General features: G+C 40.0%; 3 protein-coding genes across 5 annotated transcripts; 2 read left to right on the top strand and 1 right to left on the bottom strand.

The window, feature by feature from the left end:
- Nucleotides 1-971: 971 nt before the first annotated feature.
- Nucleotides 972-3,316, top strand: LOC110771877 (3-ketoacyl-CoA synthase 4). The gene is made up of 2 exons (XM_021976237.2): nucleotides 972-2,957; nucleotides 3,098-3,316. The coding sequence occupies exon 1, from the start codon at nucleotides 1,361-1,363 to the stop codon at nucleotides 2,915-2,917; it is 1,557 nt and encodes a 518-aa protein (XP_021831929.1). The 5' UTR covers nucleotides 972-1,360; the 3' UTR covers nucleotides 2,918-2,957; nucleotides 3,098-3,316.
- A 6,461-nt stretch (nucleotides 3,317-9,777) lies between these two features.
- Nucleotides 9,778-14,980, bottom strand: ERDL6 (Major facilitator superfamily protein). 2 transcript variants are annotated; one of them, XR_015833086.1, is made up of 20 exons: nucleotides 14,669-14,980; nucleotides 14,417-14,479; nucleotides 14,236-14,325; nucleotides 14,080-14,139; nucleotides 13,916-13,981; nucleotides 13,765-13,830; nucleotides 13,587-13,662; nucleotides 13,046-13,110; nucleotides 12,860-12,952; nucleotides 12,674-12,754; nucleotides 12,485-12,569; nucleotides 12,199-12,245; nucleotides 12,049-12,111; nucleotides 11,887-11,946; nucleotides 11,731-11,796; nucleotides 11,565-11,624; nucleotides 10,767-10,881; nucleotides 10,466-10,579; nucleotides 10,223-10,277; nucleotides 9,778-10,038 (listed from the first exon to the last, which is right to left on the bottom strand). XR_015833086.1 is itself a non-coding variant. In XM_021976231.2 (19 exons), exons 1-18 carry the CDS (start codon nucleotides 14,858-14,860, stop codon nucleotides 10,467-10,469), a joined length of 1,461 nt encoding a protein of 486 aa, XP_021831923.1. In that variant the 5' UTR covers nucleotides 14,861-14,980; the 3' UTR covers nucleotides 10,157-10,277; nucleotide 10,466. The 2 variants fall into 2 exon arrangements, 1 of the variants encoding a protein (XP_021831923.1); XM_021976231.2 differs by lacking the exon at nucleotides 9,778-10,038 and having other exon boundaries at nucleotides 10,157-10,277.
- A 2,742-nt stretch (nucleotides 14,981-17,722) lies between these two features.
- On the top strand, nucleotides 17,723-21,339 carry LOC110771871 (DNA glycosylase superfamily protein). Of its 2 annotated transcripts, none has more exons than XM_021976232.2 (2): nucleotides 17,723-19,202; nucleotides 20,770-21,339. In XM_021976232.2, the coding sequence occupies exons 1-2, from the start codon at nucleotides 18,094-18,096 to the stop codon at nucleotides 20,858-20,860; spliced, it is 1,200 nt and encodes a 399-aa protein (XP_021831924.1). In that variant the 5' UTR covers nucleotides 17,723-18,093; the 3' UTR covers nucleotides 20,861-21,339. The 2 variants fall into 2 exon arrangements, with proteins under 2 accessions (XP_021831924.1, XP_021831925.1); XM_021976233.2 differs by having other exon boundaries at nucleotides 17,724-19,202; nucleotides 20,823-21,339.
- Nucleotides 21,340-26,431: the final 5,092 nt, after the last annotated feature.

Here is a 26,431-nt window from a genome sequence, read left to right as displayed (position 1 = left end):
AGAAACAAGCTCCTCCTCCATCCATGCCAACCCAAAAGAACAAAAAAGAAACGCACACACATCTTGATCCTTAATGAGACGCCAACCAAAATAAGAAAGCTTTAATATGATAAATTCAAGTGTTTATTATATACCACTACTAGTAGTTTAGTATAGTATTATTTGGTTTGGCCGGCTCTAGGAAACAAGGAACGTTGTTGGCAGTAGGGTTAGGTAAAGCCTCCTCTTTGGGTTTGCATAGTTTTGACGTTGTGCCTTCTTCTCTAGAGCATATTTTGCATGATGATAGCCTAAGTCCGGCTTTGCCTCAATGGGTCGTGTCGTGTCGGGTTTTTGTCGTGTCAAGATTATATACGTGTCAGGAATGCTCAACCCAAACCCGACCTGTTTAATAAACATGTCAAGCACGGGTTGACTCATTAAGTTCTCGTGCAGGTTTCGGGTCATGTCGGGTTGATCCGCTAAGTAGTAACAACTAAAAGACATTAAAAAAAAAATAAGAAAAATAAAAAATAAAAAAAATAAATGGGTTAGCGGGTTGGGGGTTACACGGGTATTTTAGTGAGTTGGCGGGTTACATAAGTATTTTAGAGAGTTGGCGAGTTGACCCGCCATGACCCGTTTTGTTAAACAGGTTAAATATGTATTTTAGCGGGTTGACTCGAAACTCACCCTTTTATTAAACGGGTCATGACGGGTTGACCCAAAAATGACCCGAATTTTTATCGTGCGGGTTGAACCCTCTAAATTCTTGTGGGATTTCAAGTCGTGTAACGGGTTGTGCCTGAAATTGCCACCCTATGTGCCCCACCATGTAATGAACAATAAATAAATAAAATTTTCAATTTTTTCAATTTTTTTCAATCTTTCGTGTACTTATTTAGGTACCTTGTCTAGCAAATCTTTAGCCTTTTTTTATTTAAATAATTTTTTTTTAAAATATTTAGTCAAGGCTGGGCTAGGGCATCCACTAGGCACCACCAGCTATTCGTATATTCCAGTTTTCCCACGTAACATTTATTTAACCGTCAAAATCAAGCACTCCATTTCTCAACTCCATAATTGAGCTGCTGAGTCTCTCTCTCTCCTTTATGATCTAATCATCATCATCCCTCACCGCACCGCACCACACCAGACAAAACCTTCACTCCCTCCCTCCTCTCCTTTTCGGAGCTCGGAAAAGTCCAACCCCTCCGGCCTCCCTCATTATTATATTCTTATCCCAATTTGACAATTACCCACATTTATATACACTATAAAATACACACTTCAAAACGCTCTCTTCGCTCCTCTCTTCTCCTCTCCAATCACAACGAAAGCCACAGCCCTCTTTCCACAGAGACAAAGCCACACCACGGCCATGGACCCAGGCGGCGCAACCCATGTCGCCACCGCCCGCAGTGGTTCGACCGCCGGTCAGGTCGGCGTTCAGATCCACCAGACCCGACGCCTCCCAGATTTCCTCCAGAGCGTCAATCTCAAGTACGTCAAATTAGGGTACCATTACCTCATCTCCAATCTCTTAACCCTCTGCTTCATCCCCTTGATTATCGTAACCCTAATCGAAGCCTCCCAGATGGACCTTTACGACATTCAGCAGCTCTGGCTTCACCTCCAGTACAATCTCGTCAGCGTCATCATCTGCTCCGCCGTCCTCGTATTCGGTTTAACCGTTTACATCATGACCAGACCCAGACCCGTTTATTTGGTCGATTACGCTTGCTACCGCCCTCCCGATCACCTCAAGGCTCCCTACCACCGTTTCATGGAGCACTCCAGGCTCACCCAGGACTTTGACGATTCCTCCCTCGAGTTCCAGCGCAAGATTCTAGAGCGTTCCGGCCTCGGCGAAGAGACCTACGTCCCCGAAGCGATGCATTACATCCCTCCCAGGCCCTCCATGGCCGCCGCCAGAGAAGAGGCGGAGCAGGTCATGTACGGTGCTTTGGATAATCTGTTTGCCAATACCCATGTCAAGCCTAAGGACATTGGCATTCTTGTTGTGAATTGCAGCTTGTTTAATCCGACGCCGTCTCTATCCGCTATGATTGTTAATAAGTACAAATTGAGGGGTAATATTAGGAGTTTCAATTTGGGGGGAATGGGTTGTAGTGCTGGGGTCATAGCCGCTGATCTTGCTAAGGACTTGTTGCAAATTCATAGGAATACTTATGCTGTTGTTGTCAGTACTGAGAACATTACTCAGAATTGGTATTTTGGGAATAAGAAATCTATGTTGATACCCAATTGCTTGTTTCGAGTTGGGTGCTCTGCAGTTTTGCTCTCTAATAAGTCTGCAGATTGGAGGCGGGCTAAGTACAAGCTGGTTCATGTTGTGAGGACCCATCGTGGTGCAGATGATAAGGCTTTTCGTTGCGTTTACCAGGAACAGGATGATAAGGGGAAGACTGGTGTTTCTTTGTCCAAAGATTTGATGGCAATTGCTGGTGGGGCGCTTAAAACCAACATCACCACTCTGGGTCCTATTGTGCTTCCAATAAGTGAGCAGCTTCTTTTCTTTTCGTCACTTGTGGTTAAGAAGCTGTTCAATGCGAATGTCAAACCTTATATCCCGGATTTCAAGCTGGCATTTGATCATTTTTGCATACACGCCGGAGGAAGGGCTGTGATTGATGAGCTGGAGAAGAACCTGCAGTTGCTACCTATACATGTGGAGGCTTCTCGAATGACTCTACACCGGTTTGGGAATACTTCATCGAGCTCCATTTGGTATGAATTGGCCTACATGGAGGCCAAGGGGAGGATCCGCAAGGGCAACCGTGTCTGGCAGATTGCCTTTGGTAGTGGCTTTAAGTGTAACAGTGCAGTCTGGGAGGCACTTCGGAATGTGAAGCCATCTCGTAATGGTCCTTGGGAAGACTGCATTGACAAGTATCCTGTGAAACTAGTTTCCTAGCTCGAGTAACATTCTTCTGGTTAGACTCTCTCCACTCCGGGTATCCATCAGTACTAGCCTAACCACTCTATCTTGCATTTGTCACTTCTTGATATTGTACTTTATTTGGTTTTGTTGTATTTGATACTTGATGTCAAATTGTGGGTTTTCTCTACTTGATGATTCTCGCATATGTTTCAGTGGTTTGTCCAAGGGATGTTACAGTATGTAGCGCTGCTGCTTCTGTATTGAGATCAATGCTTCAGAATTACCATGTTGGATGATCCTGTATCTCTAATATTTTTTTGTTAACATTTAGAGTTTAGTTTAGTTTTTTTTTTTTTTTTTTTTTCAAATTTAGTTATTCAACTTGTATCAGAAGCCTCTTGTCTTCAATAGTCAATAAAATCAATTCATTCAGATGAACATTGTGCGGATGGTATTAGAGTTTTATATTATTGAGCCTTTCTGATCTTGTTCCCTCATTATACAAACTCTGCTGGTCTTGAACTCTCTCTCTCACACACACACACACACACACACACTCTTCAGACACATGATTATAACCTCTGAAGAGTAAGAGTTGCACCTTGTATTGATTACTTGAAGTTTTATACTTTTATAGTTAGGGCCTGCCTACTCTTGTCTGCTTCACATAGTTTACTGCCATTGCTAGTGGAAGAGAGTTTATGTACAAGAAATTGACTGGTTGGGAAGGATTTGCAAGTTTCTTGCCATCCGGATTCTGAAGCTGTTCAATGTTCATTTATTTCTCTTTCTCCAATTAAGTTTCAAATAGAACTTGTTTGGAACCTGATAAACTGTGTTGCCTGGAATAGCAATTGAGAATGTGAACCTTGTCAAGAGGAGGATGGCATTGGCATTTTGTTGGCATTGCTGTTCTTTTACATACTTGTGTGGTACAAATTACAATACAAGTGGGTTTCGTCGCATTTTTTGACTAATTTGAGCTTTTATGGTGTTTAATGTTTATCCTGGAAAGAGTGCAATTGTTGCACATGCTCGCTCAACCTGCTTCAAGGGGGGGCCAGGAACATAATTGAGGAAAGCCACAGTACGAATTTGAAACACTTTTTTTCTTCTTTTTCAAAATAGAGAAAGGAGACGTGTGTGTGTTTTTTTTTTCTCGAATGGGAAAGGTGTATGGCAGGCTGCACATGCCCTGTCCATATAGACTCTAGATTCTTCTGCTGTAGCCTGTAATGTTGTCACAAGAACTGCTTTATTTTATCAGGGTCCCTCCCTGCTACAGTGTATGTTTGACTGAAGCAGGTTTTACTCATCTGGTTTACAAGAAGAGTGGGAATCGCACTACGAAAAAGTTCATATCAAAGTATCGGTCGTCGACGGGGTTTCAATTTGATTTATAAAGAAGATTTTGTTTTGTCTGCGATTTCAATTGCAAAGCTTCACATTCAACTTTTTGGTTTTTGATATAAGCGATATAATCGAACTTAGGACCTTATGAAACAATATTAAATGCTCTTAACCATTTAATCTTTAAACATACAATTGGTACCTATTTATTTCGATCCAAATCCCAGTCATTCCATCACAATCCAAATGAAAGCAAGCATTGCACTGCTGATATATCAAACTTCTAGCTGTTTACCTATGTGTGTTGGCCCCAAATGAAAGCAAGCAATGCAGTGCTGATATATCAAATATTAATTGGATATGTAGCTGTTTACCTATATGTGTTGGGTTGTTCTCTTTGTTTCTCACGTCTTCGTCGAAATGAATGGTCCATAGTGATGTAGAACATATGCGGAAGCAATCGAAGAGGAGTTGGAGAGACACGCACGCAAGGGTAAATCGAGCAAACTGCATATTTGGGCTTCGAGCTTAGAATCGAGCCTATGACCCGTCGATTCGAAGAGAACGGAGTCACGAGCAAAACTCATGCCTCATCCATGAAGTATTGGATTTTCTGGGCATCCTAGATCATTTAGCAGCCTGAAATTCAGTTTTAATGTTTTTACAGTTTTTGGAAACTTTGTTATTTTCCTATTTTAATTCCTTGTTTATTCTTAGGGTTTATAGGAGTATTTAAATAGATTTTACATGTGGCTAGGGTTATGTTTTGTTATTCCAATTTATCAATAAACCTTAAGGTTTCCTCATATCTTCCTAGCGGATTTCAGAGTTACATGTTTTAGGCTAAAGTTCAGCCAATCAATTGTCACGCGTCAGTTGGCATCAGAGCAGGTATGGCCGGCTCGGTGAACAACCCAGATGGACATGATAGGACCCATGGCACAGGGGAAGTTGTTACTCGTGCCGAGTTTGAGACCCTCTATGCAGCAGTGGAAGAGGTTCGGTGTTTATTGTTGGGCATGGGAAACCAAAGCTCTCCACAACCTAATGGAGGTGCCCGCATGCAACGTCCCGTTGTTGAGAGACGTCCTCTCCTTGAGAGTGACGAGGAGTCTGAAGAAGAGCTCCGTGAACAGCCCCCGATTGCACTTAATCAGAATAATCGTAACCAATACATGGACGATTTTCTAATTAAGGCTGATATTCCATACTTTAATGGCCTACAGATTGAAGAAGTTCTTGATTGGTTGGTAGAGGTGGAGCGTTTCTTCAAGATTATGGAGGTTCCTTAGACCAAGATGGTGAAGATGGCTGCTTTTCATTTGATGGGTAATGCGGCTGTATGGTGGGACCAGCTTTTACAATCGCGTTAGCGGCAAGGTAAACACACAGTGAGGACTTGACACCATATGAAGCAACTGATGATGGGGAGATTCTTACATGCCGATTATGAGCAACACTTGTATCGACTCTACCATAATTACCACCGAGGTAATCAAACCGTTTGAGTATACAGATGAATTTTTGCGTTTGGTTGAGCACAATCCTTTGGAGGAAACAAATGGTCACAAGGTATATCATAGGGCTGAAAAGTTCTCTGCATGAGAAAATTGGGCTTCAGACTTTGTGGACAGTTCATGAGGCACATAATATGGCATTGAAGGCCGAATTACTAGAAAAAGAAAAGCGTACTAGCTCGAGCACTAGTGGTATCAAGAAGAGTAGTTATGAATCTTCTGCTCCATTTATGGAGAAAAATAAGGGTGTGTAGCAGGTTCTTGGGAGAGTGATAAGCAGATGAATTTTACCCCACACGACGAAGGTAGTAGCAGAAATTAGAGAAGAGATGCTAGGCCGACGAATGATATCTGTTACAGGTGTTCCAAACCAGGCCATCACTCCAATGAGTGCCCAACCCTTAACAAATAGGTCAATCTAGCTAAGGCGACTGAAGACAAAGATGAAGAGCATAATGTTAATGTTGATTAAGAATGAGCAGAATTTGCAGTGATGAGATGGTAAATTTAGTGCTGCAAAGAGTCATCTTCATTGACAAACATTACAAACAAAAAGTTTTGTGTGACGTGATCAATATGAATAGTCCTTGGAAGTATGATACGGATGCTACACATAAAGGATGTGATAATGTGTAATTGTTCAATTGGGGTTCCCACAAAATCACTATGGCTCATGTCAATAATTCTGGAAAATTGAAAAAGCAAAAAAAACTCGAGTTTTCTGGTGATGTCGAACAACGAGCAAGAGTTCGAGGAATATATTAAAGAAGCTGATGTCGTATACCTTGTGTGTGAAAGGGTTGTTAGCTGCCTTGCCAGAGGATGTGTTTTGTCCCAGAGAGGTAAAGAAAATTTTAAATGATTTTCATGAGTTAATTTCAGATGATTTACCTAATGAGCCACCACCCATGAGAGACATAGAACATTAAATTGATTTGGTGTCAGGAGCTAGTCTTCCCTAAAGAGAATGAGATTCTCAGAGAGAAGATGGAAGATTTGCTGTAGAAAGGGCTTATCCGAGAGAGTATGAGTTAGTGTTCAATCTCTGAATTGTTGGTACCAAAGAATGACAGTACATAGCGCATGTGTGTTGATAGTCATGCAATCAACAAAATCACCATCAAGTAGTAATTTCCAATTCCACGCTTGAAGGACATGTTGGATGTTTTGGAGGGCTCTAAAGTGTTTTCCAAAATTGATTTGAGGAGTGGTTACCACCATATTCAAATCAAACCTGAAGATGAGTGGAAAATAGCTTTTAAGAGCAAGGATCGATTGTTTGAATGGTTGGTGATGCCGTTTGGATTGTCAAACGCATCGAGCACATTTATAAGGCTTATGAATCATGTTATGTGTCCCTTTATTGGTTCATTTGTTGTATTTTATTTTGATGATATTCTGATTTACAGCAAAATCAAAGAGGAGCATTTGATACATTTGAAGGAGGTTTTGAAGGTTATGTAAGAGAACAAGCTATATATTAACCTGAAAAAATGTACTTTCATTACAAACAAGTTACTTTTCCTGGGTTATGTCGTTAGTGTAGATGGTATCCACGTGGATGAAGATAAGGTGCGAGTTATTCGGGAGTGACCTACCCCTAAAACAACTAGTGATGTGAAGAGTTTCCATGGCCTTGCAACCTTTTACAGACGTTTTGTAAGACATTTTAGTACCCTGATCTCACCAATTACTGAATGCATGAAGCATGAAAAATTTAATTGGGGTGAAAAGCAAGAGCAAAGCTTTGCCCTCATTAAAGAAAAGTTGAGCACAACACCGGTTCTACCCATTCCCAACTTTGAGAAGATATTCGAGTTCGAATGTGATTCGAGTGAAATGGGTGTAAGAGCTGTTTTGTCTCAAGAGAAGTGATCGGTTGCATTTTTCTCATAAAAACTCAATGAAGCACGCCAAAAATAGAGCACTTATGGCCAGGAGTTTTATGCAGTGGTTTGAGCCCTGAAACAATGGGTACATTATCTAGTGAAGTGGGAGTTTGTGCTTTACACTGACCACCAAGCCCTTAAATTTATCAACAGCCAGAAGAGTGTGAACAAGATGCATGTCAGGTGGGCTACTAACAAGATGCATGTCAGGTGGGCTACTAATCTGTAGAAATTTCCTTTTGTTATTAAACATAAGTTTGGGTTTCTTAACTGTGTAGCATATGCACTGAGTTAACGAGCAACCTTGCTTGTTACTTTGGCTCAAGAAGTTGTGAGTTTTGAATTTCTGAAGAAACTCTATGAGACTAATGAGGATTTTCAGGAAATTTGGGCTAAGTGTGTTCGCAACGAGCCGATGACAGATTATCATGTTAATGGGAGGTATTTATTTAAGGGCAATCGGTTGTGCACCCTTATTTCTTCTTTAAGGGAGAAATTGATTTGAGACTTGCATGAAGGTGGACTGAGTGACCATCTGAACTGTGATAAAACCATTGCCAGTATGGAAGAGCATTATTTTTTGCCACACTTGAAGTAAGATGTCAGCATTATTGTGCAGAAGTGTTACAATTGTTAGGTATCTAAAGGCCAATCCCAATATACTAGTCTTTATATGCCTCTCTCTGTCCCTAATGATATTTGGCAAAACTTGTCTATGGATTTTGTTCTAGGACTCCCTCATACACAATGAGGAGTCGATTCTGTTTTTATTGTGGTTGACAGGTTTCCAAGATGGCGAACTTTATTGCTTGCAAGAAGATTGCAGACGCTTCTAACATAGCCAAACTGTTTTTCAAGGAGGTTGTACGGTTGCATAGTGTTCCCAAATCTATTACGTCAGATCGTGACATCAAATTCCTTAACCACTTTTGGATCACTTTGTGGAGGATGTTTGGTACTGACCTGAATCGTAGTAACACCGCTCATCCGCAGACATATGGTCAAACTGAGGTTACCAACAGAACCCTCAGTAACATGATTAGGAGCATTTGAGGAGACAAGTCGAAGCAATGGGACTTTACATTGCCATAGGTGGAGTTCTCCTACAACAATGTTGTCCATTCTTCCACAGGAAAAGCACCATTTGTCGTTGTTTACAATTTGGTGTCTAGGCATGTGGTTGACCTCATTAAACTTCCAAGAGCCCATAAGACTAGTGTAGCTATGAAAATATGGCTGAACAAGTTAGACTGTGAGGAAGAAGTGAAGGAAAAGCTAGAGAGGACCAACACCAAATTCAAAACCACCGATGACAAGTGCCACCGAGTGAAGTTGTTCCAAGAAGGAGACTTTGTGATGGTTTACCTGAGGAGAGAACATTTTCCAGTTGGTACCTAGAACAAACTGAAGCCTCGGAAGTATGACCCCTACAAAATTCTGAAGAAGATAAACGACAATGTCTATGTCGTGGATCTTCCTCCTTACATGGGCATATTAAGCACTTTCAATGTTATGGATCTACATGAGTTCCATAATTATGAGTTAATTTATCCTGATGATAACTTGGGGTTGAGTTCTTCGAAAGTGGAATAGATTGATGGAGAACATATGGCGGAAGCAATCGAACAAGAGCTGGAGAGACGTGCAAGCATGGGTAAATCGGGCAAAATGCAAATTTGGGCTCCGAGTTCAAAATTGGGCCCATGACCTGTCGATTTGAAGATAACGGTATCACAAGTAAAACCCATGGCTTTGCCATGATGTATGAGATTTTTCAGGCATCCGAGATCGTTTAGCAATACGAAATCCAATTGTAAAGTTTTTATAGTTTTTGAAAACCTTGTTATTTTCTTATTTTAATTCTTTGTTTATTCCTAGAGTTTCTAGGAGTATTTAAACATATTTTACCCATGATTAGGATTATGTTTTGTTATTCCAATTTACCAATGAACCTTGAGGTTTCCTCGTATCTTCCTGATGGATTTCAAAATTATATGTTTTAGACTAAGATTTAGCCAATCAATTATCACGTTGCGTCATATAGACTCCATTCCTAAGTGGTGGGAACCGGTCTTCATCGAAATGAATTATTGAACATGTATCAAAAAGTGATTCATTTTGATAATTTGATATACGGTTCTTCCTCTTTTTTTTTATCCAAAAAGATTACTTGTTGACAAGTCGAGGGCAAGACCCAAGGGATATAACCCACTGAGGTCATTAGATGCATATGCAGGACTAGTAATTCATATCCACCAGTCATTTGAAGGCCAAGCTTCCTTTCCCCTTCACTTACAGGTTGTAAGATGGATGGATTGACTGTTTGGATGGTCCTTAACTTGTTATGAGGACCTCATTTTCACAAATCATCCCGCCAACCCCCACACCAATCACCTGCCTGAGAAAATAAACCGTCTACTCAGGTGATGGGTATACTTGTTGGGTTTGACAAAAACTCATCGAGTTCTTACATACATAATAATATAATCGGATAGGAGGCCAAAATAGAAATCTGCTAGCTCGGAAAATTAATTTAATGAATTTAATAAACTATAAGACAATTGTTGTGAGTTTACAGCTACCTCTAGAAAGATAGTTGACGAGCAATGAATGTAGCAATAGAACACCAACGGATGGCTGAAGAAGAAGAAGAAGCCTGTTCTTATGTCACGAAAAGATAACAAAAAGTGCAACGTAAAAGATAACAAAAAGTGCACGTTTCACGTTGCACTATTTCTCTGGGATTATCTCAAAATGGTAACTCTTGGTTTTTTCTTCTAACAGAAGGAAGAAAGCAAGTAATATGCAAGAAGGGGAAAGAAAACCTCATCTGAAGGAGAACTGAATCTCTTCCAGAGTTCTCCCTTTCGTCTCGGGGACCCAAATGGTTACAAATACGACGGTGAAAGCACTCACAAGCGTGTAAATGGTGAAGGTTCCTGTTGAAAGTGGAAGCTGCCCATTAGCCCCAAATAATAACAAGAGGAAGAAAAAAACCACTAAATAATACAACCAAGGATAAAACATCATTCAATAAGTGGTTGCTAGACCCAATTATAAGGCAAAGTTTCTAATGCGTGTGTGTGTATGAGAGAGACAGAGACAGAGACACAGAGAGAGGCACACCTCCACTGCTCCATTCCAACAGCAAGTTTGCAGTCATCGTGACCACCCAGGCTATGAACCAGTTGGAAAGTGTTGCTACACTTCCGGCAAGGCCTTTAATATTAATTGGAAGAATCTGCATTACCAAATTCACATTTTATTGGATGATCCAAAAAAGATATATATATATTCTGCAGCAAGTTATTAGATCAAAATTTTGCACTCAATGCAAGACACTAAACACTACGCCTGACAAGAAATTCTAAAATCAAATGTTTTTTGGGATGGGTAGCAGCCAAAGAATAAGGTATGCAGATGCATGATGACAAATTTATGAGTGAAAGTCTTATCCTTTCTTTTTTCTTTCTTGGTTAAATTCAAAATTGCAAAGCTACTTAAAAAAGTATTTGGCGAAGGAATTTTGTATTGGCCAGAATATTAATGCTAAAGTTGATAGTATGTGACTTCATGATGCCAAGTTTTCAAGCACATAGAGGTAACCAGGCAGAAGCTTCGATTGCAGAAAATTCATCTTCAGTAATATAATGAATATTTGCAATGGAGAAATCTTGGCATACAACGAATTCATCTGCTTCTCCAAGTAGAGTTTGAAGACAAAACTTGAAATATGGGAAAACAAATGTGCAATAGTACACATGTCATACTGGTACGAACAAAGGACATGTTGCAAACATTGCAGGTGAATGAACTTGCAGGTATTGAAATTTGAAAACATAAGGGTTATATTGCATATGAGTCTCTAGCAGACCTGCCAAGGGCAAGCAATTACCGTATCAAAAGACTAAATTATTGACTTACCTCGGACATTATAATCCATGGAATAGCTCCTACACCCAGAGAGAAGGAAATTACCATGGCCTGAAAGAATAGTGTAAGACAAAGGAAATTATTAGTAGAAAAGGCCAAAAATTAATATGAGAGAACCAGTGTTCTTTGAATTGTAATATTAAGAACATTAACATACCACTACTCCAACCACTGTTATGATGCCCAATATGCTAAAAATATTTGAATCAGCTGCTACCAAATCCTGCGATCAGTGGAATTTTATTTTTTTAGAATATACACAAAACAAGCAAACACCCATAATATTTTTCCAGAAACATGAAAGCTTTAATACCTTTAGAAAGAATGCTACTGCAACGATTAGGAGGCTAACTGTCATTCCAGCAGAAGAGATCTACAAGGAATTGTATAAAATTTATTCATTTCTTCTGGTCCAAAAGGATGATAAATTAATGACTCAACAGTGACAAAAATAATAATAATAATTCAATCTCACAATAAGCAGAAGTCGACGGCCTGCTCTGTCCACCAACCAAGTAGTCACCCCGGTGGCTATGACCTAAATGCATACAGATACTTGTTATGTTTACAACTTGAGAATATTGGGTGAGAGAAGAAACCAATTTTGAAGATTTTCTTGCTGTACCTGAACAGCACCAAGGCCACATGTGGCTACATTACTTGATGAAATCCCTATTAAAAAACTAAAACTAATAAGAGTCATTTCAAATGAACAGAAAACTGACTTAAGTCTGTTTTCTTCTATAACATACATGTAATGCCTATCTGTGTCCTACATGTACAATAAAAAGGAAGTACATTTACACACTTCTTGCCAGTCAAAGGAAACAGGGAACAAAGAATATGACACTGTTCCTATGTTCTGTGCAGCATCCCAACTCAATTCTTTCAGATAAGATGGGAAACCTTACCGGCAGTTGCAAAAATGGTACTGGAATAGAAAAGAACACCGTTAATTCCACTTAGCTGTTGAAGAACAAGTAAACCAATTCCAATCTGCAACACAAAAGTTAGTGAAATCAGTCAGGTTTTGACATATGCATCTTTGAGATGAAAACATAGCCAATTAGAGAACAACTCTTCTGGACCATAATTAATACCATTAAAGGAAGCCAATATCTTTTTTGTTTGAGTTCTGCAAACCGAATTGTTGTTCTTCTGGTTGTTGATGCTACAGATCTCTGCCCAATATATATCAAGGAAATTATTTACATAGGTGAATTTCCAAGAGTGAAATTGTAATAGAATAATTTAAAGGTCTTTAGCAGGAAACTGTGGCTTTGTACCTTGATCTCATTCACTTCAACCGAAATATCAGTATCGAATCCCCGGAGAACTTGCAAAGAGGCTTCGAAATCCTCGGTCATACCCATTTTTGCCTGTTGGATGTTGAAACCAAAAAAGAAAAAACTGTGATATCATATCTGACGCTCTAACTGTGATTGAGAGGAAAACCTACTTTGGTGACTTACCAGCCATCGAGGAGATTCTGGAATGAAAAAGAGCCCGGGTATCAATATCGTACAAGGCAATATTCCTGAAAAGTAATAATTTGTACCATCAATATAAAAATGTTTACCAGAAATGAAATCTGCTGCTATTACAAATAATAGTACGACTTGTCTTTTCTTCTGAGTATATAGAAGCTTTTTAGAATTAAAACCAATAACACGAACCACTCCATGAATACCAAACATTTGCCATGACAGTACTGCAAAAATTTACTGTTTGTGTTGACAACGTAAGAAGCAATGAAACCAAGTGTAAAGTGTTCTCTCAAAGATCATATAAGACTTCCTTTATGTAATAAAATTTCTAATCACCGTTAGCAAGAAAGAAAATTTGTAATTTGTAATTCTTTCAAGTAAATCGAGTTTAGGAAAATCCTACATCCATGACAGATACAACTTCTATAGATATAAACGTGTCATCAATCTAATAGGGAGAAATATAATAGCCAGAATATTTTCCAACAAGTGATGTGAACACCACAGTGAATTTTAAGAAGATTACCCAGAACTGCAAGTATCCTCCATTGAACAAAAAGTCCAAGCAGATAAGCCAGCATTATCCCAATGGTTACAGAGAGCTACAGAACAAGGATTAAAGTTTAAATCATCTGATGAGAGATATATGTTAGTAACTACTAACAGAAACTCATGATAAAAATAAGCTACTAAACAAGGCCAACCTGATTGACTGAACCCAAAGCACCTCTTAAGTTTTGGGGTGCTATCTCAGCTATATATACAGGCACCTAGCAATGATCAACCAAGTCAGTACTCTCACAGTTACTCACCACACATAATTCCAAAGACATCACTGAAATAACTCAACACTACCGTGTACGAGATTATTCCCACGCCAAATCCTTCCAACAGTCTTCCCATGTAGAGAAAAGAAGAATCCTACAAAAAGAATTAAAGTTGATGTAAGACAGCATATTCCTGACTGCATTCTGTTCATGTCTAGATTCCTATAAACCGGTACAGTCATGAAAACTCACTTTGGCAAATGATATAGCAAGCCAGCCGATAACATTAGGAATGGCAGCAATCATTAAAGACTGCAATGAATAAAACCCAGTCTTAGAATTAAACAAAAGAACGTTAGTCAAAGATGCTACGCTTAATAAGGAATAGAATTAGTGATCAAATCCTACCCCTTTGCGACCAATATACTCAGCAATCTGACCGCTGGCTATAGCTCCTACCATGGCACCCACATTCGATAAAGAACCAAAAAGAGAATACTGACCCAGATGATAATAGTTAGAAACTAAAACCAATCAAAAAAACAAATCCAGTATGCAAATACACATTAAAAAAAGCTGAGATTCAAACCTCTGACACTGTGAGTCCAAGATCCTTGGTGATTGCTGATTGGGTCGGAGAAGAATATCCAGACTGCAGGAACGAAAAATGTGATTCGTAAACAGATATGAATAGAGGGAAAGTATAATCAAGCTCAATATTCTCATTTCTTGAGCTCTCTGCAATCAAAAAGCTCAACTTGTCCAAAACTCAATCAGCTCAGGCTCTCTAATTACGAAAAAAACAAATTGAAGAAGAAGAAGAAGAGCGAGCTATGCTTACGGTGAAGCCGAATTGGATAGGACCCAAAGCGACAATCATAACACAAGCCACCACAGAAATGGAGCTATCTCGAATGACCTGGGACGAGCCCATCATACTGGATTGCCTGGAACCCATGCGGTACCAGCTCCCAGTGTGCAGGAAGGGCTTCCTGAGATCTCTCCCCTCTTCATTGTCTTCCCTGAAACTCATTGTGGCCTCTGCGATCAGAGAAACAGAGAAAGTTCACTGCGCGCAAAACGCCCCAGAGAAGAGAAGACGGTAAATAGAAGATGAATAAGGGAGCCTACAGGCTTACTCTATGATTATAGTGTCCAATCGTCCGTTTATCGTGTCCTGCACTGCTGGCCTGTAAGTCCAGCTCCGCACCTTGCCGTTACCAACAGATTCGTGCTGTGACTGTGCAACCGAGCTCACCTTCTGCCACGTCGGCACCACATATTATAATTCGTGTGGATTAATATTATAGTTCATGCGTGTTCTTATCTTATGATTGTCTATCTGTAACTTTCTATTTTTTTGATGAAGTCTATCTGTAACTTTCACCAATGAGTTGTTTTAATGTTTTTTTTTTTTTCAATACAAGCGATAGTTTAAATTTTAAATTAATTTAATTTACAAAGAGAATAACTCAAATTTGAATGTAAAGGCACATGTCTATTGTTATGACTAACTGACTTAACTTAAATATGTCTTTTTAATAGTTTTAAGTAGACGTCAATTATATAGTCTTATGCTTTTTTAAGAAGGATTATGATTTTTATGTATAAAGATTAGGTTTTTATATGCTAATTAAATGAATATGTTGTTAGCATGTTACTAGTGTGTGTGGTTGTAGGTAGGCTCGTGGGTCTCGTTAGCCACTATCACCATCCGTCCTTTGAGTTTGGACAACTTGTACATGGTGGTAGAATAGTAATCAATGATAAGTAGTACCGTCCTCTTTTTTCAAAAAAACTTACTTATAATGAGAATAACACTATTTTGCTATATTCGGTCAATAACACAATGACACGTGCAAAATTTATTCTATGTATTATTACATTATTAACCAGAGATATCTCATCGAATGAGAGTTTCTCTCCTCCTCTCCTCCTCTCCCCCTCTTTCTCTAGTATTGTTATTGTGGACAATTCTTCTTCAATAATTATTTAGGCTTTTGTTTGTACCAGCTTTCAGTTCCTTTTGCTTTATTGACCACCTACCTACCAATTGGTCCAATTCAATCAAAACTGAACAAAAAAAAACCCACGTGATTTTGGACGGTTTTAGATTATCTACTAATTTCAACCTAATTGTTGTTTGCTTTATCAGAAATCTCAACACACCCAACTTTTAACTTATTGACAAATAATACATCTACTATAATAAGATGCCTGCTATCCCTTAAAAGAAAAATGAAAAAAGCAGTTGTATATATACCTAACAGTCCTTAATCAGTTTTAGTCGCAAACACCATTTGTTCAGAATCGCAATCACAAGTCTTGTTGAAAACTTTGAACTCTGTCTCGTCATCCTCCGAGGTCAATCACTCAGTATCTTTTCTTTCATGTTTATGATTAAGGGTTTTTCATATCTAAGGACTCAGTGCTATTAGTTGTGTAATTATTCATTATATGTTGCAATTTATTTAGTTAGGTTTAAAACCATTAAAAAGACCAATTTGGGTTGGGTCTGTTGATATCTCGTAATCTTTTTATGTTTTGTTACTGAATTGGAACCATGATGAATTGAACCCATCTTGGGTTGGGTAAGCGATGATCTAAGAATTGGGAGAGGCCCAGACCGATACATACTTCATCAGGCAAACTTTCAGTTTATACTGGGCTTTACAAGGCCCAGTCAATAACTTTATTGCGTCATGTTTTGTTCTGCCAAACACGTTATAACGGGCCTCAGGCCCAAAACACAAAATAGAAGAAGAAGAAGAAAATAATAATAATTAATGTTGTACTGCAACTGGAGTAAAGGTGTCAAACAGGCCGTGCTGGGCCGGTCCGTCCCATTTAAACTCGTGCTTTTAACATTTTCGTGCCGTGTTGGGTCGGCTCATTTAATTTATCGGGCCGTGCCGTGCCGGCCCATTTAATAAAATCATTGATCCCGGCCCGGCCCAAAGCCCATGTCCACATTGAAATGGGGCGAGCCGGGCTCGTGCTGTGCCCGTGCTCGGGCCATACTCGGGCCTAATAACAAACCCATTTAATTTGAATTTTTTTCTCTTGATTTTTTTTTCCACTAGATAATTCAAATTATAAACATTAAAAATATAATTAGAGGCAAGAAATGATGAACTATTTGAAAATATTACTCAATCCAAAATCCAAACAATATGAAGGGACGGAGGGCAAAAAGTGTCCAACTCCACAAAGTCCACTTCAACTTTTCATCTTTAAACAACTTATTATTTTATATGTGAAGAAATGTCTTGCTTTGATTATAAGAGGAGCGTATATGTCATATTTATTGATTAGATATCAAGTCCAATGTTGTTTAATTGTTTAATTAATTTGTAGTTGATATGTTTAATTAATTAAGGACCCAAATAATTTCCCTAAAATAAAAGACATCAAATATATGTTTATGATTTTTTTTAAAAACATATAAACAATGACATTATATGTCAAATTATTGTATTTTGACTTTTTGAGAAGAAAAAAAAATGCTAAATGAGCCGGGCTTGGGCCATGCTTGGGCTCGTGCCGTGCTTGAAGCGGGCTGGGGCCAAGCTCAGGCTATGTCAAGCCATGAGCCCGCCCGATCCATTGGACCTATTTTTTGATTCCGACCCGGCCCAAATTTTTGTGTCGTGCCGAGCACGGCCCATTAATATTCGTGCTCGTGCTCGTGCTCGTGCCTTGCTGGGCCGGCCTGTCCCGTTTGACACCTCTAAACTGGAGGAAGAAAGAACACAATGATGAGTCACGCGCTAAAATGGAGCGTGAAGCATAAAAATCCCTAATTGGATTTCATTTATTTGGTTTTTATTCCATGAGAGGAGGATGATGAACTTTTTGGTTACCGGAGGAGGAGAAAACGGAAGCCACCTGTTACTTTATTAAAGGACTCTCGCACTCGCAGTGAGAGAGAAAGAGAGAAAGAGAGAAAAATAAATTTATTTATATAAAAAAAAAAAAAAAAAAAGACATACGAGAGATATTGATTAAGAATGGAGAGTGAGTTTGTCCCTTAAACTCAATAAAACTTTTGTTTCCCAGTCAATTTCGTAAAGAAACTTCAAACTACAGTTCCTTCTTCTCTCTTTCTGCACACAAACACTACCAATTTCCGATGGCTTCAATTCAATACTTCTCGTAACCCACCTCCCTCTCCGCCACCGCCACCGCGCATCCCCACAACCACCCATATTTACACTCAAGCCACCCATTGAATTTGAAATTGATACACACTCCTCCACTCCACATATGGGCGAGCAAACCCAGGTCCAGACCCAAACCCAAACCCAGCCCCATACTCCGACTCCGACCCAACCGCCGCACCATGACTCCATCGACGACACCACAATCGCAGAAGTGAGCCCCACACCCACCCAACTCACCAATGCTCCCTCCCAAACCTCATCGCCCCCTTCCAAAATCCCCTTCCGCCCCCGAAAGATCCGCAAGTTATCGCCCGACACCTCCGACCCCAATTCCTCCCAACAAATCGTCGCCTTACCCGACAACCCCAAACCCCTTCCCGCCGCCGCCAAGTCCGCCAAGTCCAAGGCCGTCCAGCAACGCACCCTTTCGGCCCCGAAAATCGCAGCGCGGCCGCTTTCCTGCGAAGGCGAGGTCGAGGCGGCAATCCGCCATCTCCGAAACGCCGATCCGCTCCTGGCTCCGTTGATCGACCTCCACCAGCGGCCGACCTTTGACACCTTCCAGACCCCCTTCCTTGCCCTAACCCGTAGCATTCTCTACCAGCAACTCGCATACAAGGCCGGCAATTCGATCTATACGCGCTTCGTCGGTCTGTGTGGCGGCGAGGCCTGTGTCGTCCCTGAGACGGTCCTCGCCCAAACGCCTCAGCAGCTCCGCCAAATCGGGGTTTCGGGCCGTAAAGCCAGCTACCTCCACGACTTGGCCAGAAAGTACCAGAACGGGATTCTATCGGACGCGGCGATTGTAAATATGGACGACAAGTCGCTGTTCACAATGCTGACGATGGTCAATGGGATCGGCTCTTGGTCTGTGCACATGTTCATGATTTTCTCGCTTCACAGGCCAGACGTGCTTCCGATCAACGACCTCAGCATGCGCAAAGGCGTTCAGCTTCTCTACAATCTTGACGAGTTGCCTCGGCCGTCTCAGATGGAGCATTTGTGTGAGAAGTGGCGGCCGTACCGGTCCGTCGCGGCTTGTTATATGTGGAGATTTAGTGAATCCAAAGGAGCTCCTTCGAGTGCCGCGGCCGTGGCGGCTGGTGCGACTCTACCGCCACAGCAGCAGCAGGAGGAGCAGCAACAACAGCATCCGCAGCACCCTCAGCAACAGCAGCTTATGGATTCACTCAGCAGTCTTATTAATATTGGGTATAAATTTCAATCCCTTTCACTTAAATTCAATTATTGGTTTATGGGCAATTCCATTGAGTATCCGTTTGTAGTTTAATTGCAAATGCCGCTACAAGATGATAGCTTTGTGAATATTTCTTTTGTTTATGTGAATTTTGGTTTTTCTAGATTAGAAGCAGTCTATCTGTGCCTGAATGTTTAAACCCTTGTAGTTTGCTTAGTTCATTTCTTGTTTTGGTCGTTTGTATATACACTCTTGTTTAGTGTTTAGAATGGCATTTCAAATGCCCTCTGACTGTTATTCTTCTTATTGAAAGCTGGGTTTGTTTGCTTGAGATGCTGTTCTTACTGAAATTGATATCCCCTTTGTTGACATAGTGCTTCCTTTCTCTGACGTGTGTCGTCCTGTGTGGAAGGATGCTCTGTGCATGTTTTTTCCTTAACGTGTTTTTATACTTGCATGTTATTCTTTCTAACATTGTGCTGAATCACAGAGTTAAAGGAAAATTTCTTCCATTGAAATAGAAGATAAACATGCCCTGTTACATAATGATAAATATAAGAAGAAACTAAGCACTCTTAAACCTTTTCCTATTGAGACCCCGAACCTTTTCCTCCACCATTAGTCTCTTAATATGTTGTCTCTTCATCTTAATCTTAGAACACCCAAAGAGCATACATAGGTTGTTTCCCAATCTGTCCATGTCTGCTTAGTTGCTCAGAGTTCTTCCCAGGCTATGTAATTAAGAAATATGTTTGTAATTTCCAATCAGAGCTTTAGTCATCCAAAGCAGTAAGTGTATAGGAGTAGTAGGCTAGGTGGTGTTCCATGACACTTCCACAGCTGACTCACTTAAGTGCTACCAGGTAAAGCCATCACTACTGCCAGCAGATCTTTGTAATTTTTCTCTGCTTTTGATGTTTTTATGCTTCTGACTAAGATAAAGATATGGTATAGTTGTGCAGCTCTCCAGTTTTCTTTTTTACTATTGGTTTGTTTCTGAATAAATTTCTGAGACCCCAAAGAGTTTTTTGTGTTGGTATATTCTCCTTACCGTTAAAGGCCACAAGGTGAACACGAAAGTTGCTCTAGCTTAGGTTTAGGTAATGGTGAGGAAGCTGGATGATACCAGCCTCCAGGCACAATAGGAAACATTATGTTTACCATTGATTGTTGGGGTCTTGTTTTGTTCAAATTTAAATCTAAGCAAAAATGTCTTTGTTTATCCCTTTATCTGGTCAGCAAGTAGTAGTGGTAGATTTTTCTTGAATCAATATTACATAATAAACCATATATTTGCAGTTTTTCACTGGGTATGAAGAGATGAGCTTTTTGGTTGCTTACTGGATATTTGATTGTAGTGACCATCAATTTCTGTCATTGTTGGAGTTATGGAATATGTTATTTTGAGTATGAGCTTTGGATTAGTTTAGTAGTAGATCCGGGTGAGAACTAAATAATTAATTTGTGGTCTTATTTCAGCAAATCTTGGGAGCTCATATATCATAAATTAATACTATTTAACTTTTTGATAAAATAAATGTTATATGTAAGAGTTTTAATGGTTTTGGCTTTTTATGGAAGGAATGGTGCCTGCATTCATGGTGAACTATCCTTTTCCATGTCATGTGATACAGGGCCTGTACCTGGGGACCTTGATCGGGAATGGAATTGAGAAGTTAGTCCTTCAGTCATGTTTATTTACTCAGCTTGAGCAAGTTCAAGAATGGTTCCTGTGTGGAAATCTTGCTGCTAAAAGCTCTGGCATGCAACCCTTCAAGGATGAGACTGTATTGAACCCTATTCAGTAATTATTATGCTTTGGGATTAAATAAACAGTGTCTATGCAATGCTCTAGTTTTATTGTCTTCAATTTAGAAAACATCGATAAGTTGGCGATGAGATTTCTTATAGGACTTGAGAGAATGCAATGCTTCAATGCCTTTACCCGTAGATTGAGTAACCGTAGCGTAGAGGGAAGCCCTTCACCTTCGGATGTGGCTAGCACTCTTGGTGAGTGTGGTTCTAATATTTGAAACCATATTTAGCTGATTTTGATTGCCCTAGTACCAGACAGCCTTCCTGCGTTTTTGTTCTTTATGCATTATGTACAATTAAATTTCAAATCATAAGCTTAAAGGGGTTTTTGCAGTCTGCTTCTTTGTTTCATATGATCTTCAGTGAGGAGTCTCTTTTGGATTCAGGCTTCTGACCTTGCCAGTTTTAAAATTGGAGGACGATCTCAATGAGCCTTTTGAGCCATTTTTTTATTTTTATTTATTCGATTTTTTGATGATATCTTTGGTTATTTTCCTTAAACTGCCACTGTGCCCAACTGTCAGCACTCAGCAGCAGGGACCTAGTCACTAAATCAGCCAAGTTTAAATGGAGATGAAGCCCAAGCTCATCATTTTGTTAAATCACGGACCAGATATAGGAAGTTTATTTGGGCCACCCTTTTCAGAAAAAGGTTCTTGTTGTAAGGGTTGCTGGGCTGACACTGCGATTTTTTTTTAATTTCTACTCAACATCTCCCATAATCCCAATTTTTATTTTTTTTTTATAAAAAAAAAAAAAAACCTAACATCACATGTCCATTACCTTCTCTCTACTTCTTCTTTTTCTTTTTTCGAATGTGAGATCCTCGAGGGGCTTTTGATCTGCAGATAACATGGAAGTACTTTCTGTATTTACGTTGGATTTTAGAAGCTGAGGTACATTGGAGCAAGAAGAGGCCGTCGGTCGAGAGTATTATTGTAACGGAAAAATACACGTGTATGATGTTGTGGTGTTATTAGATTAGTGATTGATTCGCATGTAAAGTATAAAGTGGAAACTATTGTAAATTACGTGAAAATTTGAGGCATATTTGCCAAATTTCATTCAATAATACTTCCTAGTATCAGCCTGCTATAATCATCACAACAAATGACAAATCTAGCCTTTTCAATTTTATTTGTCAACAATAAATGATTTCCTCGTCTTGATGACATGATCAATGGATAAAGCCAGAATCTTTGCAATCATCGGCAACCAACCAGCAGTGTCTTGGAGCCGCAACATACACATATGCGAAACAAAATATCTGCCACTCTCATGCATGCAATGTTTTTTTTTTTTTTTTTTTCTCGTTCTAATTCTTTATGTCGCCCATTCTAATCCTTTTTAGGAATTTATTATATCATGGATCAAGCCAGCCATCAAAACGTTAATCCAAATGTATATTCCTCCTCCGATGGGATATTCATTTAGGGGGCGGCAGATTATATGCTTGAAGTAAAGTTAATTAATTCAGAAACCACAGTTCACAGACAGCACCATGAAAAAATAAACATGAACTTCCACATCAACTATGGGATCTGCGAGTCTTTTCTTATTACAGTTGTAGCTCCAGAATGTGGGATATCCTAACGAATATCTCTTATTCTCGATTTAATTTCGTCGTTTTATGCACCACGCCCAACATCAAAATGCCTCATCTCTAAATCATTATACCAATATAAAATGGTCTCAAAATGCAGAAACTTGGTAAAACAGCACAAACCCAAAACCGAAAACACACCACCATGATGAACTACGAGAACTATGATCCTTCCTATCCCGACCAGCCTGTGGTGGACCTCTACCTACAAGTTTGGGCTAATCTCCCGGCCTTCCGGTCCAAGCCAGCCTTCGTTTGGGTCGAAGACAGCGCCGCCATTGATGCTAAGTCAACCCTCACGTATTCTCAGCTCAATGACTCGGTGCAGTGCATTGCTTCTCAATTGCTCATCCCACTTCAAAGAGGTGACACTGTCGTCATCCTCTGCTCACCTGGGCTTGAACTGGTCGAGACCATTTTCGGGTGCCAAAGGGCTGGCCTTTTGAGCGTGCCCATTTCCCCACCTGACCCTTCTTTCACTAATCAAAACTTCCACCACCTTATAAGAGCCCTCTCCCAAACAAAGCCTAAAGCTGCCATAGCTCACCCCACTTACATCACAAGCATTAACCACTACATATCCTCCTCATCCTCCAACAAAAAGCTTGTTCATATGTTGCAAAGTCTCCACTGGATTTCCACTGTTGACATCAAAGCTAAAGATAGAAAGTTACAACATTCCCAATTGGGTCCTAAATTTTCACCATACAAAGGCTGCAGAGCAGAGGATGTGTATCTGGTTCAGTACACTTCAGGAGCAACTGGGATCCCAAAGCCAGTGCTTGTCACAGCAGGTTCAGCTGCTCACAATGTTAGGACAGCCAGGAAGGCCTACGATCTTCACCCGAATAGCGTGATTGTTTCGTGGTTGCCTCAGTACCATGATTGTGGCCTCATGTTTCTGCTGTTAACAATTGTGTCTGGTGCAACAAGCGTCTTGACATCACCAGCTGCGTTTGTTAATAGGCCAAGGCTGTGGCTCGAGCTAATAACACAGTTCAAAGCTACTTGCACTCCTGTTCCATCGTTCGCGCTGCCGTTAGTTGTCAAGCGAGGTGGGATTGACAAAGGCACCTCGCCTATACATCTATGGAGTTTACAGAATCTCATTATTATAAACGAGCCGATTTACAGGGACGCGGTTGAGCAATTTGTAAATGTGTTTAGGACTTTTGGGTTGAACCCATCGTCCATTTCTCCTTCTTATGGCTTGGCAGAGAACTGCACGTTTGTTTCAACAGCTTGGAGGAGACCATGCAGCAATCACGTTCCCAACATGCCATCATACAACAAGCTCTTGCCAAGTGCAAGGCTCGGGCAAAATGACGACGAACTGGTGGACATGGATATCATTGTCGTGAACGACGAGACGCATGAAGCAGTTGAGGATGGGATTGAAGGAGAGATTTGGGTTTCGTCTCCCAGCAATGCCTCTGGTTACTTAGGCCACCCTACAATGACTCGTGAGGTGTATTATGGAAGACTTAAGAACAAGGTCAGTCGGTCCTTTTTACGAACAGGTGATAGGGGTGTTGTGAAAGGAGACGAAAGGTATCTTTTTGTGATGGGTCGATGTGCGGACGTGATCAAACGTCAAAACCATGAAGAAATCCATCCACATTATATAGAAGCAGCTGCTTATAATAGCAGTCCGTGGTTTCTGAGAGCGGGGTGTTCGGCTGCGTTTGAGATTTCAAACACAGTTGTGGTGGTTGTGGAGATGCAGAGGAATGAGAAAGAGATTGGGGTTTTGAGGAAGATATGTGAAGGAGTGAGAAAAGGTGTGGCTGAAGAGGAGAGAGTTGAAGTTGGGATGGTGGTTCTGGTTAGAAGTGGGAGTGTGCCTAAAACTACTTCAGGTAAAATACAAAGATGGGCAACCAAAGACAAGCTCATTGGAGGCAAAATGAGCGTTTTGATGGAGATGCGGTTTGGTGATTATGGTGACTCTTTTTCAAGTTTTGGGATAATAATTGGTGAAAGTGAGGGGAAAGGTGATTACGGGAGAGGAAGAGGAGGAGGGAAGACAAAAGTGGTGGTAGGTGAGGAGAGAGAGGACATCTTTCTCTCATTCTCATCAAACGGTCCACTTCGTCCCTCATTGCTCTCTTTTTTGTGAGAAAGTGAAACCCATTTACATCCGAATGATAAAGTTTGATGAACCAACTAAGAGGTTGATGATCAGTTTGAATAAGTTCAAAGTAGTATATATATAATTACAACAATTGTAATGTATTTATCTTGTATTTGGGTACGTAGAGACGTTCCTAGGAATTATATATACACCATGTCAAGTGTCATAAATAAATTTCTCTTTCCAAATGAGAGTAACAAATTTCAAACCAACAAAAGAGAGTAAAAAGTCAGTAATCCTAATATTAGCAGTGCGTCTGTAACTCAAATGGTTAATAATATTTACTCATAAATATGAGATTTTGTGTTTTTCTTATATATAAAATATTCTCATATTTTCTCCACACACACACAAAAACACTTGGAATATTGGGTGTGATGTGAATAAGGAAGCCCTTTTTAAAAATACATCATTATCAATTGAAAGGCTATAACCTATAGTGAGGAGTTTAGAGTGAGGAGCTTATTTGAGGGATTCAATCCGATCATTAACAAATTGTGAGGAAATCAACAGACTTAAACATTTTAAATGGTTTGGTAGTGGGATTGAACCCCTCAACTCCTCCTGCCCTGTTTGGTGGGCTAGACTGATTGAGATATCTCCGATTAAAATGAACATGAATCCTAACCATTATTTGATGGGCTTAAATATATTCCAGACGTGGGTTAAGAATGAAGGCTATGTCGTCACTTTCAGCCTTCTTCCCATTCCATCCCATCTGGTTTGACTTTGACATGAGATTATTATTTTTTTTTCCTGTGTTTTTAATCTTGATATGAGTTTGATTTTGGGTTTGATGTTATGAGTTCTCTTCTCCATTTGATTTTGTGAGTTCTCTTCTCACTGAGAGAGGATGCTACAATTTTGTAACAATGGTGGCTCTTTTTACTATTGTTAATAAATAAATAAATATATTGATATATTTTTTTTAAAGGAAGAAGTTAATTATTATTTGTTGTTTGGCGCAAGAATGAACGTTACTGGACTCAAAACCTAGGGCCTGTTTGGGAGTGCTTATGAAAGGGCCAAAAGCGTTTTCTGATAACTAAAAGCGCTTTTGACAGCGTTTGGCAGAAAAGTTTAGAAGTGCTTCTGGGTCATAGAACGCTTCCTGGAGAAGCACCTGCTATGTACTTCTTCAGAAAGCACTCCCAAGTGCTTTTCCACAAAGCACTTTAATTTTTTTATGAAAATTCAAGATTTTTATAATAAAAGCGCTTTTGTTAGAATCGCTTATGAGCAGAAGTACTTCCTAGAGAAGCAGTCCCAAACGAGCCCGTAGTTAATTCAAGCCAACCCAATTCAATACTTTAAAGCCCATCTTATTCAGTTCAAGCCAACAAGTCAACCCACCAAACGAGATCTCATTGGGCTCAGTTGATGTTGTATCTCCCAGGTTGACGGGGATGGAAGGATGGGCCGTTGACCCCAGATAACCTTTGAAAAATCTAGATGATGCATTACAGCTTTTGTTTAACCAGATGAGTTGAGTTGGGCTTTAGCATTTTTAAATATCGCGGGCCACAGTTGTAGGACCCCTACCCTACCCATTCACTGTCAGAACTACGAGGCCCCCAAAACGTTGTGGTTTGTACGGTCGTATTGCGCAACTCCCATTTGAACTTAAAGACGTGCCTGACCTGTAATGGAACCTACGTATATTACGATGTCATCTCTGGTCTCACAATTCT

This window comes from Prunus avium, chromosome 1, assembly GCF_965620075.1.
Source record: "Prunus avium chromosome 1, drPruAviu1.hap1.1, whole genome shotgun sequence".
In the NCBI taxonomy this organism is placed as follows: Eukaryota; Viridiplantae; Streptophyta; class Magnoliopsida; order Rosales; family Rosaceae; genus Prunus; species Prunus avium.
This window is presented reverse-complemented; position numbering and strand designations above follow the sequence as displayed.